The sequence below is a fragment of the Chiloscyllium plagiosum genome, unplaced genomic scaffold, assembly GCF_037043375.1.
Source record: "Chiloscyllium plagiosum isolate Xiang-an unplaced genomic scaffold, Cpla_swu_hap1 HiC_scaffold_12, whole genome shotgun sequence".
Lineage (NCBI taxonomy): Eukaryota > Metazoa > Chordata > Chondrichthyes > Orectolobiformes > Hemiscylliidae > Chiloscyllium > Chiloscyllium plagiosum.
The window spans coordinates 34512088-34526869 of record NW_028270150.1 but is presented as its reverse complement, the minus strand read 5'-3'; the positions used below and the strand labels follow the sequence as shown (position 1 = coordinate 34526869).

General features: G+C 39.9%; 1 protein-coding gene across 1 annotated transcript in view; it reads left to right on the top strand.

Moving 5' to 3' along the window:
- ros1 (c-ros oncogene 1, receptor tyrosine kinase) overlaps nt 1-14782 on the top strand; it is a 235291-nt gene that overhangs the window by 105723 nt on the left and 114786 nt on the right. Inside the window, exons 30-34 of the mRNA XM_087992610.1 lie at nt 3156-3388; nt 5875-6051; nt 9813-9984; nt 11605-11713; nt 13641-13846. Of these exons, the coding sequence (XP_087848736.1) occupies nt 3156-3388; nt 5875-6051; nt 9813-9984; nt 11605-11713; nt 13641-13846 (897 nt within the window). The remainder of the gene's footprint in view (nt 1-3155; nt 3389-5874; nt 6052-9812; nt 9985-11604; nt 11714-13640; nt 13847-14782) is intronic.

The following is a 14782-nucleotide window of genomic DNA, read 5'->3' as shown; positions in this document are numbered from 1 at the left end:
GGCGTCAGTGCTGGGGAAGCTTTTGGAAAAGTCATAGAGTTATAGAGATGTACAACATGAAAACAGACCCTTCGGTCCAACTTGTCCGTGCCGACCAGATATCTCAACTCAATCTAGTCCCACCTGCCAGTATCAGGTCTATATCCCTCCAAACCTTTCCTATTCATTTACCCATCCAAATGCCTTTTATATGTTGCAATTTACCAGCCTCTACCACTTCCTCTGGCAGCTCATTCCATACACCTACCACCCTCTGTGTAAAAAAGTTGCCCCTTACCCTAAAACTATGCCCTCTAGTTCTGGACTCCCCCACCCCAGGGAAAAGACCTATCTATGCACCTCATGATTTTATAAACATGTATAAGGTCATCCCTCAGCCTCTGGTGCCCTAGGGAAAACAGCCCCAGCCTAGCAACATCCTTGTAAATCTTTTCTGAACCCTTTCAAGTTTCACAACATCCTTCCAATAGGAAGGAGACCAGAATTGCATGCAATATTCTATAAGTGGCCTATATGTCCTGTACAGCAGCAACATGACCTCCCAACTCCTGTACTCAGTACTCTGACCAATAAAAGAAAGCATACCAAATGCCGCCTTCAGTATCCTATCTACCTGTGACTCTACTTTCAAGGAGCTATGAACCTGCACTCCAAGGTCCGTTTGTTCAGCAACACTCCCTAGGACCTTACCATTAAGTGTATAAGTCCTGCTAAGATTTGCTTTCCCAAAACGTAGCACCTCGCATTTATCTAAATTAAACACCATCTACCACTCCTCAGCCCATTGGCCCAACTGATCAAGGTCCCGTTGTAATCTGAGGTAGCCTTCTTCGCTGTTCACTACCCCTCCAATTTTGGCATCATCTGCAAACTTAATAACAAAGCTCTTATGGTCACATCCAAATCATGTATATAAATGACGAAAAATAGTGGACCCAGCACTGATCCTTGTGGCACTCCACTGGTCACAGGCCTCCAGTCTGAAAAACAACCTTCCACCACCACCCTCTGTAATTCTACCTTCCAGCCAGTTCTATATCCAAATGGCTACTTCTCACTGTGTTCCATGAGATCTAACCTTGCTAACCAGTCTCCCTCAGGGAACCTGGCCGAATGCCTTACTGAAGTCCATATAGATCACATCTACCACTTTGCCCCCATCAATCCTCTTTGTTACTTCTTCAAAAAACTCAATCAAGTTTGTGAGGCATGATTTCCCATGCATAAAGCCACCGATGTCAGCCTCACCAGTCTATAGTTTCCTGGCTTGTCATTACCACCTTTCTTAAATAGTGACACCACATTAGCCAATCTCCAGTCTTCTGGCACCTCACCTGTGACTATCGATGATACAAATATCTCAGCAAGAGGCCCAGCAATCACTTCTCCCCCTTCCCACAGAATTCTATGGTACACCTGATCAGGTCCTAGGGAATTATCCATGTTTATGCGTTTCAAGACACCCAGCACTTCCTCCTCTGTAAAATGGACATTTTTCAACATGTCACCATCTATTTCCCTACATTCTATATCTTCCATGTCCTCCTCCATAGTAAACACTGATGCAAAATACTTGTTTAGTATCTCCCCCATCTCCTGCGGCTTCACACAAACGCCACCTTGCTGATCTTTGAGGGGCCCTATTCTCTCCCTAATTATCCTTTTGTCCTTCATGTATTTGGAAAAACCCTTTGAATTCTCCTTAACTCTATTGCCAAATCTCTCTCATGTCCCCTTTTTGCCCTCCTGATTTCCCTCTTGACTGCTTTTGGCTGCTTTTATACTCGTGTAAGGATTTACTCGATCTATCCTGCCTATACCTGACATATGCTTCCTTCTTTTTCTTAACCAAACACTCAATTTCTCTAGTCAGCAAGCATTCTCAACACCTACCAGCCTTTCCTTTCACCCTAACTGGAATATACTGTCTCTGGACTCTTGTTATCTCATTTCTGAAGGCTTCCCATTTTCCAGCTGTCCCTTTACCTGCGAACATGTGCCCCCAGTCAGCTTTTGAAAGTTCCTGCCTGATGCCGTCAAAATTAGCCTTTCTCCAATTTAGAACTTCAACTTTTGGATCTGGTCTATCCTTTTCCATCACTATTTTAAAACCAATAGAATTATGGTCGCTGGACCCAAAATGCTCCCCCACTGACACCCAGTCACCTGCCCTACCTTAGTTTCCAAGAGTAGGTCAAGGTTTGCACCTTCTCCAGTAGGTACATCCACATACTGAATCAGAAAAGATACTGAAAGATGGGATTTATTCACATTTGGAAGCAAATTGACTTGTTAGGGATAGGTAGCATGGGTTTGTATGGGAAAAGTTATGTCCCAGTACTCACCAGAAACTGAACTGGACCAGCCATGTAAGTACTGTGACTACAACAACAGGTCATCGCTAGTAATGCTGCAGTGAGTATCTCACATTTTGACTCTTCAAAGCCCGCTCTTCTACAAGGAACAAATGAGGAACTCTCAGCCTTCCCTGTTGAGTGTAACTCCAACTACACTCGAAGCTTGACACCATCAAAGACAAAGCAACCTGCTTGATTGGCATCACATCCATGAATATTCAATTACTCACTGATGCTCAGTAGCAGCAGCAGTGTGTACTATCTGCAAGAATACCTAATCTATATAAAAAGTGCAAAACTCAAATTACCTCGCATCTCTTAGTGCCCATAAAAATCTTTTTGCAATGAATTTATAAACGTTTTTGTTTCAGCAATATGCTATTATGGTTTGAGTAGCAGCCATCAGTGGCCCAGTTTGTTATAATATGTAGTCTCGATTGATCAAAAAAATAGATCTGGAAATAGTATGCAGCAAGACATTTTTCAAAATAATGAAGGCAGAGTACTTGAGATGCTAGAGAGCTGAAATATAAACAGAAAATACTGGAGAAATTCAACAGGCTTGGAAGTATATGTAGTGAGAGAAACAACATTTTCATTTTGAGCCCAGTATGACTCTTCTTCAAAATTCTTCTGATAAGAATGATATGCAGTTCAAAACATTCTCTCCACAGTTGCTGCCAGGTTTGCTGAGCTGCTTCAGCATTTTCTTTCTTTTAAAATCATGGTCATGTGCATGCATTAATGTATGTGGAAAAGTATAAACTGATTCCAATAATTGTGGTTTGTATAATCCAGTGCCATCAGCACCGCAACAAGTAGAAGTAGTTGTATTATCAGACGACAGAGTAAAGGTCTCATGGACCGCACCTCTAGAACCAAAAGGACCTGTGGAACAGCTTCGTTATCAAGTTCAATATAATGGAAATAATTACTGGCCTGCTGTGCCTGTAAGATTAGACCAACTAGATGATGGACAAAGACAGATTGAATTAGCAAACCTTCAGGGTGGAACTGAGTACCGGTTCCAGGTAAGCTAAGAGTCAACATTGTATCATTCAAATATGTGTTTCTCTTTCTTAATTTGCTAACTTCCATATTATAGTCATTGGCATCTTCTAATTTGTTCTATACCAGGCCAGAATGTTTCAAAAACAATTTTTCTAAAAAGGGAAAAAAGGTAGAAATACATATCCATGAACAGCTGAGAGTTAAGTAGATATTATTTACAAAATGAAGGAAAGCATAATTTCACCACACTGCATGTAGGTTAAACAAAATTTGATTGTTCCCTAACTTTTAAAATTTGAAATCTAGGAGCAGTCTGCCAACTTCCTGCTCTATCTAACTAATGAACTAAGAGGACGTGGAGTAATTTAGGTCCATGAACCTGTTATGTACCATTTAACAAAGATATGGCTGAACTGTAACAGAACTCCGTATACCTGCCTTTGCCTTCAGGTCTCTTAGTATATGCAACAAAAATCTACCAATGTCAGTTTTAGAGTTAATTGATCTAGCATCAATTAGCTGTTTGTGTGTAGTACCAAAGTTCTTCCATTGCTTGTGCAAAGAAGTGTTTGCTAAATTCAGTCCTGAAACATCTAGTTTTTTTTATGAATATGCTATCTATCCGTGTCTCCAAAATGATGGAAAGAGATTATCTCTCTCTATATTTTCTGTTTCACTTTCAATCCTGGAAACTTAAATCAAACTACCCCTTATTCCAGGAAATTCATCCCTATTTTATTTAATTACTCCTTATAGCTTAAACCCTTGGAGTTCAGGTATCATTTTAATAATCAATCATACATTCCCTCCAAGGTCAATATCTCAATGCTAAGATGGCCAAAGCTACTCTCAGTACTCTAGCTGTGGCCTCACCAGATTTTTTTTACTGCTGAAGAATAATTTCTACCCTCCTTCATTCCTGCCCTTTTATATCTAAAAGCTCACATTTCATGAGCTTTTTAGATTAATTTCTGTACCAGTTCATAAAAAAACATTTTAGTGATCTGTATGCTAAATCTTATTGGACTGTACCCCTTTCTCACTTTTCATTTAGAAATCCCCTGTTCTATTTTTTGGGGAACTCCAACAGAAACCCCCTATGAGCTGATCCCAGCACTTACGCCATTAAAGATTCAATGTTTCCTTGTCTCCTCCTTTGCTACATGAATGTGTGGTATTATATTGACAAATCTCTGCATTGGTGTTGCACGCTTTTTTGAAGCTGGGGTTGGTCATGACTCAGCAAAGGCCAACTTGTCTGGCAAGATATCTTGGAGCAAAAGATTTTAAATGACGTTCTTAAAAGTGGAAGTTCTGCTCCATCCACTTATTGTCATGACTTGTCAACTTGTTCACCACAGACAAGCTGTTCAGGGAGTGTCATGTCAATAAGGTGTCTGCCATTGCAATAGGCCACCTTTCATAAGTACAAATTTGATTGCTTAATCTGTGTGAATTGTTAAAGTTTAACATCTAGGGGAAATTTGAGGGCAATAATTTATCCAGAAAACCTATAATTTCAAGTTACAAAAGTCACCAAGTCACCCTTTATTTACACATGCATTGTACATAACACTGGCCCAACTAGCTCAGAGCAGGCTACTAGCGTCCTTCTGCTCAGGGTATGTCCTGAGGCGTGGGGGGGGGGGGGGGGGGGAGGGAGGCAAGCAGTTGCCTTCACTGACGTGATGTCCCCCAAACTCAGTTGGCCTGTTGAGGGTGTCCACTTCCATCAGCATACTTATCTGCTCCACTTGCTGCATTTTGTAATGACAAAGCTAGCTGTAGTGTCTGTTTGAATTTCAGTTGAACCTCAGCTCATAGATGCTTTTGCATAGTTACATAATTAAGCCCACATACCAAATGGTCTCTCAGCATCTCACTTAGGGTTAAACCAAATTCACATGTTTCTGTTTGTCATTTTAACCTTGTTCAAAATCCTGGACATGGATTCCCCTGGTTCTCGAATTGCCAAGTAAAACTGATAGCATCTCCAGAATTAGAGGGGGCTTGGAGCTGTAATATTTCTTGGCTAAATCAGTCAGCTCTTGAAAAGCTTTGGTATCTGGTGCCTCAAGGAAAGTTAGGCTTCTAATAACTGAAAAAGCTGCGGGTCCACAAGCTATCAGGGAAATTACTCGTTGCTTTTCATCTGCCCCAATGTCATTTGCCCAGAAAAAGTAACACATATTTTCCAGCAAGATCGATGAATCAAGCCTCCCAAATGATGGCATGATGCCAGAAGTGCTGACAGAGTCAAAGACGACTGTTGTGAACAAATATCGTCAGGGTTTTCTCTCATTGTCACTGAAATAACTCCATGAACGTTGATATCCCATCATGACGTTACCCTTTATTTACATGTGCATACTATGTAAGAAGGATGTATCAGTGGTTTGAAGGTCATTAGTTTGATAATTTGTTAGCTTGTTGTAAAAGTGGCATGCTATCTATTATCTTGGAGAATGTATATTCATTTTGCTAAATAAGCAATTACTTTTGGCAGGTACTGAGTTTCCCCCCAATTGGTGGAAGTTTCAGTTCAAGTGAAATTGTCTTAGCAAAAACGTTTTTGACTCCTCAGTCTCCTCGCCTTCTTTCAGTTGGAAATACTACAGTGACAATTCTCTGGCAATTTACATCCAATCATGCAATGGAGAAATACTGGTTTGAGATTTCCCAGGTATCTATCACTGTGACATTTAATTAAGTTGATATTGCAATCAGAATTTTAATGTGCTTTCACATATCTTACTTGAAACTATATCAAGGATTCTGGATGGTTGGGCAGATAAATGAATATACGTTTTTTTTTCTGTGGCCTATCTCTCTGGCACATTTCTCACTGATTTCATTTGCACCTCCCCACTTTTGCAACTCAATTTCTTACCACAATGGCTTCTGTTTCCACCCAGAAAAATCTCCTTGGAAATGCCTGAGGGTTCCATCTTGGGCCTCTTCCCTTTCAGATCTCACTTGACCAAAGACATAACTATAATGTAGAATTCGATGAAATCCAACTTAACCTTTCTGACATCACCTTAATCTTCATGTGCCCACTCTGCTGGCATTGACAATGCTGAAAGCATGTTTTTCACCTCCCATCAAAAACTTTATGCCATCATTTCTGACATTATTCCTCTCCTTGGATATGATTTGTAACTTCTGTATCTGGTTTAACCTTAAGCTAAGCTTCAAATTCCATAAGTTGTATAACAGCAAACTATCTAATTCATTATCTTAACATCATTTGCCTGACCTTTATGGAACCACACCAGTATTGAAACCCATATACACACTTTCTCATTATCCAGGCTTTGCTTATTAGAATTCATCTCGTTATCTATTCTATTGTGTTGAAACTGCAATCTGTTCAAAACTTCATGGCCTGCACAAAATTCCAATTTCTATGGATCCTCTGCTAATTGCAAACTACCATTGGACATTAGGGCTTCAATGCATCAAACAAATATCCTTTTCAAATACTTTGGCTTACCTTGGACTTGCCTGCCTCTACAATTGCAACATGTGCTCCTTGCTATCTTGTATTTTTTAATTCCCTTCTCCATCTGTTTGACCATTTGTGAAGGGCATTAGCTGCCAAAGTCATTCGCTGTTTAATCCTCTCCACCTTGTTCCTACTTTTCCTGAAAATTCTCTGAACATAATTTTGGCCACTTCTTCTAGTAATTCTCTAACTGTTTACTGTCAGTCTCCTTGGGGTAATTACAACATCCAGAGTCTGAGAGAAACACAAATTGCTTTTGCAATGAGTTAGAGGTTGATATTTAAGGGCTTCCACTTGTTATGTGATCAGAGCAAAGGAACACTTACATTTGCAGGAAACTTGAGCCATTTTGGGAAGCCCATAAGTTGCATGACAGGAAAGCTAGCAACTCCTTCACTAAAGCAAGCTGCCAGTTTTTCCATAAAATGAGTGAGACAAAAAGTTGTTCTTTTCAAATGACTGAAGCATGTATCTGTAAGGATCACAAATTAATTTGAATCCTGTGGTCAGTTTTCATTCCTGAGTTGGGTGCACAAAGTCAGGAGAAATCCCAGCTCTGGTGTACATTTCCTATTCTTGGTCTGGGAGAGGAGGCTGGATTTTGAGTTGTGTTGGGTGACTCAGCAATACCCATTAGACTACTGGTTCCTGACAATGGATGGAAAAACTGCCTCAAGTCTCCATCAATGTTTGTTCAAAGTTTAAATATAAAGATTAAAATGGAAAACATCCCTCCTCCTCTCACCCTCTCACTCTATGTTTCATCTGTGCCAACCTGAGCCCACCTACCCATCTTCCATGGCCTCCACCCCATACCCTCATGTCAGTGCACAATCTTCCTTGGTTCCTCCTATTCTCATGCATCCTACCATTCCCATAAGTCTTTATAACCTATTGCCAACTCAGTGTCTACTCACATCCCGAATCCATCAGCTTTTGCTCTCCTCCCTCCCCCACCATTCCATCTATCTCAGAAGACATCCCGACTAAAAAAGAAATTATTATTTGAATATGGCATTCATGGAAAATTCATAACCCTAATTGTCACAGAAGTCTGAAAAATTGAAATTGCTTCAACTAATCCCTTATGAAATCAAATACTTAGCTTAAAAGCTCAGAGATTTATGTACAGAAATATTTTGCTTAAATGCTTTATACCCTGTGTCAACAAATATTTCAGTTCAAGAAGAATTAGAGCTGTCCATCAATAGGCACTCTGTTTTGAAAATGAAAGTTTAGGAAATGCACCACCAATCCTATCTTGGTTTTCTATGAACAGGTACTCTGCAATAGTTGTACTTTTAGACACCATATTTTGGACACTTCCGAGATAACTTTGCAAGTTCCAATGAATCTATGTACTTTCTGTTCACAAGCATGCCTTTTCATAATCTGAAGGGGCACCTTATCTCCACCAAATATTTCTTGGGATTAGATGCTTACCTCTCCAAAATGGCAGAAAAATAAAGCATACCTTACCCCTTTTCCCAAAATACGCTGCATGCCAAACCATACAACCAATGCCCTGTCAGTTTTTCATAGAATCAAAGAATCCCTACCATGCAGGAAGAGGCCATTTGGCCGATCGAGTCTGCACTGACTGTCTGAAGAGCATCCCACCCGTGACTCTCATACCAACTTAGTGCTTACTTCCACTCAATAACTCAATTACTTACATTTCTATATTGATGAACACTTTAATGCATAAACACTAATTCGTAAATATATGTTTTAAAACTTATTGGTGCTTCCCGACAGATCTTGGTACATTCAGACACGTCTTGATATTTGTTGACGCTTCTTAACAGTTCGTGGCATTTATCTTGGCACTTATTGACAAGTTGGACAGGGTCAAGGTGTTTGTTAATCTTGTATCCCAATCTTATCCACAGTTAACGGACCTAAAAGACACTGAATCCTCCCCTCAGAATGAGTTCCAGATCTCCACTCACAAGGTGTCCTGACACCATATCAATGGGGTTATTTCTGCTCCCCAAACTGGGTATTCTGGCTATCCAAATGAAATACACTGAGAACAGACTTGGTTTAATCTTCACACTCCAGGCTCCAGATACCAGGGACTCCAGAATCCATGTTTTGTGAAGGAAACTGGTTATTTAAATGCTTTTGAGAACTGTGCATGCTTGACGTATGGCCTGCCCAAAATCCTACCCTGGGGAAATGGGAACTGCTGTGTTTGAGGGGCAGGGCTGGAGATTCCTGATATCTTCCAGTGTTTTCACCATGGTGTTTGCCATTGTGGTGAAAATCAGGGCTGAGTGTTTCTATTTGCAGCTAGGTCGTGATTCTAATATTCCAGGTGGGTTTCTTGGGTTTGTCCTTGTATTAGGAAGAGTAGAGAAAAGGCTTCCTCTCACTTCCTTGTTAATGATATGTGGTGAAACGCACAATATGCAGAAACAAGGCCAGGTGTTAATTCTGCGTATACCATCTATTTTGGATTGTGAATCCAAGTGAGGGATGCAGTTAGTTTTTCTAATAGTAAGGCAACATTCCCAGGTATTGTTCTGATGAGCCAGACACTAGTAGGATGTGAAGTTGGGGTGTGGGTATTTGATCCATTTTGGAAAATGCCTTCACATGCATCTTTCCATCTGATCCAAGGTGAGGTGAGAATTTCGCTGGGTGGAAGGGGAGTGCATATTCCACTAATCTGATAGTGAGAGAGGTTGCCAATGAGCATTCTGAAATAATTATTGAATACTGAAATGTATCCAAAACAAGAATTAAATGTGAAATATCATTGGCTTTTAATATACATGTAATCTTTTGAATTGTATGGTTGTTTGTTTTTAGCATATATTGATCTTCATTCATCCAGAATATTTCCCCTGCTAATTTATTGAAAGTATTGCAAGATTAAATGCGTTCTTACCATTGACCGCTGTTTTAATTGTCTGCTTTTTTTTAACAAGGACACCAGCAGGGAAATTTGGAGACGAGTGCAAGTGAACTGCACCAATAATGTGAATTTCAGTTGCATTATTCTGGGCCTACATCCATCGAGAATATATGCAGTGAGAGCAGTTGTTACTTACAAATCAAATGTTTCACGTGCATCTGCCATGCAAGTACTTGAGACAAAAGGTAATAATGTGACAGATTTGAAGTGCAGTGTGGTACATCCTTAGGCAGTTTTGAAAAAAAATTTGCACTGATTAATGTTTTGGAAATATGCAAGCTTTTGCAGCAACTTCTTGAATATCATTATTTCATTTACTAATTTCTGTGGAGAAGCATGAAGTTTTATAAAGGGTTAATCATATATTAGTTGCCTGAAACCTAGAAGGCTTTAGATTATTTGAAATTATTTCAAATAACAAATTTTACCTGAGATTTCAAAATTTAAACCAAATAAATACATTAATAAATAATTAATTGAGAGACATCTGTCCCAAAGAATCCGAAACAAGTTGACAATTTTTTTTATTCTTGATGACTTTATTGTTCTCCACTTCTGATCCAAGCCGTGTTCTCTTTCCCTAACTATTCTACTAAAATGGCTTCATTTACAAATTTATCAAAAGTAATGCAATTGTGACTTTTTCATTGACAAAATAATTACTATACCACTTGGGAGTGATAATCTTGTGGAGAGGATTTTCCACTCTTGAATTCAACTCTCCAGTGTTAATATCCTTATAAATCAAACAGTGAAAATGAAAAGTATCCCTCAGTGCAAATTTAGCTTTAACTGATACCAGTGCATTTGTTTTGTGAGTAGTGCAGATGTATATTTGTGTGATGAAACTACTTCTTTGCCCATATGCAAATTCTCAGGATCCTTCAGTGCGCTTGAATTTTCATTCTTGTGATACCAACATTAGTAATATAAATGGTGGCTCAGTGGTTAGCACTGCTGCCTCACAGCACCAGGGTCGCAGGTTCAATTGTAGCCTCGGGCGACTGTCTGTGTGGAGTTTGCACATTCTCCCCGTGTCCGCGTGGGTTTCCTCTGGGTGCTCTGGTTTCCTCCCACAGTCCAGAGATGTGCAGGGCAGGTGAATTGGCCATGCTAAATTGTCCATAGTGTTAGGTGCATTAGTCAGAGGGGAATGGGTCTGGGTGGGTTACTCTTCGGAGGATTGGCGTGGATTTGTTGGGCTGAAGGGCCTGTTTCCACACTGCAGGGAATCTAATCTAAAAACCTTACCTGAAGATGAAGTTCCCAGTTTTGTTTTTCTTATTTACAAAGTCCTGCTGCCCATATATTACCCGCTGAAAAGTCACTGGAAATGCTGTTGCGAAAATGGTTTTGAGGAGTCCCAAAAGTTCAGCTTTTGGCTGTGTCTCTTATCTACTTCTCTGCATCCCAAAGATGATGACTCTGCTCTATTATCCCTTTGGTGGTACAGTAAAGATTGGGAAAACAATACAGTGAGCCTGTGGTCACTACACTCTAGGGGTTGGTCAGCTCATTGAGTGGTTTGCAATACAGAGTGATGCCAATAGTGTGGGTTCATTTCCTGCACTGGCTGAGGTTCAACCTCTCCCCTCACCTGAGAGCTGACCATTAGGTTAAGTAACCACCAGTTGTCTCTCTCGTGAGAAAGCAGCCCCATAGTCTGGTACATTCCTGGGGTGGACATTTAAATTAATCATGTTGCCTTTGGCACCTTTAATGGTGGATCATTTAGGAATATTATTGTGACTTATTTTATTAAATGTATTTATGTTGTTAATGTTGTACTTGTTCTTTGTTTATAGCTGGTGTACCAGGTAAACCAGGTACACCATATACTGTTCATGATGATATTAACTGGAGTAAAGCAGATGACAATGGAAATAATATAACATACTACATCCTGCAGGCACAGTAAGTGCATAATCATTAGAATGAGGGGAAAGAATCACTTTTGGGATAATGCTGATTGTACACAATCCTCTTTAATATTATGTAGCAGTGCAGCATGGAAGTGATACAAAACTACATAAGTTGAAACCTCCTAAATAAATAACTATTTTCCAAGAGATATTGGATCAGACTAGCCAAGGAGTGGCAATCTTGCCACTCAGGCCCCTATTGTTTATGAAAGAAGGGTCCTCCTCATACCCGAGCGGTGATTCTGATCATGGATTCCACAGAAATGCTGAGTTGTCCTTCCAATCTGACAGTTGTTTTGTAATATGGAACTGTCAGAGGAAAGCAGACCCTGCCCCCTTTTCATAGGCAGCTGCAGTTCTCTCAAATGTAAAGGCCCTCACTGTCACCTTGACAGCTCCCATCAAACTAAATCCACAAAGTGTGATGTTAGGACCAGATGGCACTGGGGGAGGTTAGAGTGTCAGCATGCCATCTGTGTAGTTTTGCAGATAGGGAGGGAAAGATGCCAGCTGTGTAGGATGCCAAATGAGTTAGAGTAAGTTTGTGTTTTTGTAGGGTGCCAATTGCTTTCCAAAGACAACCTCATCAAAGAGGCCTTTCTGGAAACGATCATCATAGTACAGTAGCAATGAGAGTGGGTGGGAGGGGAGAGATTTTGAATTTGAGTACAAGTTCTATTGTGTTAGATTAAAGGGTATTTTACATCTCAAACTGCTGTACTTGGCTAGGAAGTTTTCGATACTCATAATGCTTATCATATAATACATGGGCATTAATTTCCTCATCTTTGAGTTTCAAAAGATTCCAGTACTTATCCAAGTTAGAATTAATATTTGACCCCCACCAACGGGGTAAAGTTTGAAGCTTCACTAGACAGAATACAATTGGCAACTAAGTAATCTTACCAACACAGCAAGGTGTGTAAAATAGAGCCCCAAAATAAAGAACAAAATTATCTTTGGCCTAGCATCTAACATACAGTGTTAGCATCTGAGGTTGAGCAAGACCAATGTATTGATGTTCGGAATTCCCTTCCCAGAGAGAAGTGGAGGCTATTTCGTTGAATGTATTTATAGTTGAGTTACATAGTTCTTGTAATCTGCAAGGAAATCGAGGGTTGAGGGGTGTTTGGAGTGGAGAGCAAACAGAAAGTGACAATCTTATGAATGATTACGAGGCTGATTTTCCTGTTCCTGTTCCAATTTCCCATGATCCTCTGAGCTCGCAAACCTTTGCAGATGGAGGATCAAAAATTGATATCTGAATTAGACGACTTAGTTTCATCAGTAAACACTGATTAATGTTGTTAACTGTAGCTAGTTTGCCATAAGTTAACTTGAAGCCAATGTGAATAGAATGATTTATGATCTTTCCCTTTTCTCACCAAGAAAAAAACTAGCTGAAAACAGAAAATGCTTGCACTATTGAAGTAGCTTAGGATCAATGGGCCAACTTACAGTACTTCTCAAAATCTAGCCAAATGAGTGCCAACCTCAACGTCAAACATACTAAATGTGACCCATACAGTCACATGAAGTGATATGAAGTAGTTTTTTTTATTTGTTTAAGGCATGTGAATGTCACTGGCTAGCCAGAATCACTCCAAAACCAGTGATGAGCTGCCATCTTGAACCACATGTAACCCTTAGGATATAGGGTCATCTACATTTCTTCTGTTTTTGTTGTCCTCCATATTTCAATTGAGATTAATGGATGATAAATGCTCATTCCTCTCTCAATTCCAATAATGCTCATTATAGTACTCCCACTTTAACTGAGACAACCCAGTTAATTGAATTGAACTTGGAATTATGCGATCTTTATAATGCAATTTGAAAATGCACACCGATTTTGAAGTCTGGGCTTTAATTCAGATTTTCAATTCGATAGAGGTGAAAAATATTCTTGTCTTAAACAGGAATTCCAAAAATGAAACAAGGCTGCAGAGCTTCAACAACTCGGATGAATGGATTACTGTCTATCAGGGATCCTGCAGTAGTATTGTCTGTACTTGGCGTAATCAGCACTTGAGTGGGTTTTATCATGTGAGAGTTGTGGCAGTTAATAGTATCGGCATGGGTGAATTCAGTGAGACAAGTGGGGAAATCATCATGAGACTCTATGGTGAGAAATTGTACTGTATTTTAAATTTTAGATTGTATAAAAAATATTTTGCAAATTAATAAATTATCAAATAAATTGAAGATGTTTGTTGATTGTTAAATGATGCAAAACTTTACTTTTTTTTTCCTTAGGGTAGTTCTTGAGATTTTATTGAGCTGATTTTGATTAAGAACTACATTTTCATTCTCATTAATGCCTTTATTAAAGTGATACAGTCAAATAATAGCACCTTCTTTATTTGTGTTAACATTTGGACTGGCACAAAATTCACAGATAAGCAGAACTTGTAAATGTGTCACTATCCTCAAAATTTATCAATACTTATTCATCCTAAAGCCGCAACACACAATGCGTTAATTTCTCAAATTTCAATAATTGAATTGGCACAAGACAAAATGCATCCTTTCTTTCTTTCCCCCCCCTTTTTGAGCTCCCTCTCTGTCCCTGCCCTTGCATCCTTCCTCTCTTTCTCTCACATTAGCAAACTTCTACTCTTACCCTTCCTATGGTAGTCCCTCCTGTCCCAAAAGCGTGCATGCATGTGTGCGCACACACGCGCACATGCACACACACATGCACATCCACACACACGCTCACACATATCCTTTACAAACCTGGTCTGCAGACTCTTCTATCCACCCATTACCTCCTTCTACTCTCTCCCCCATAGCCTCAATCTCTCACTTTCACATCTGAAGCCTCTGTGCCTCTCTTCCATTTGAACCCCTGAAACCTCCCCCTCTTCTGCCCCCACCCCTGTAACCTTACCCCCTTCCTCCACTGCCCCTGATTCTTTCAGCCTCACTCTCTATCCATCTTCCAGACTGACCCCTGCAGCCTATGCCTTTCTTCATGCCCCATCCTCTGCAGCCTCCCAATTTTCCCTTCTGCCCTAGTTCACTGCAACTTTATCTCTCTCTTCCCACACTCCTAAGC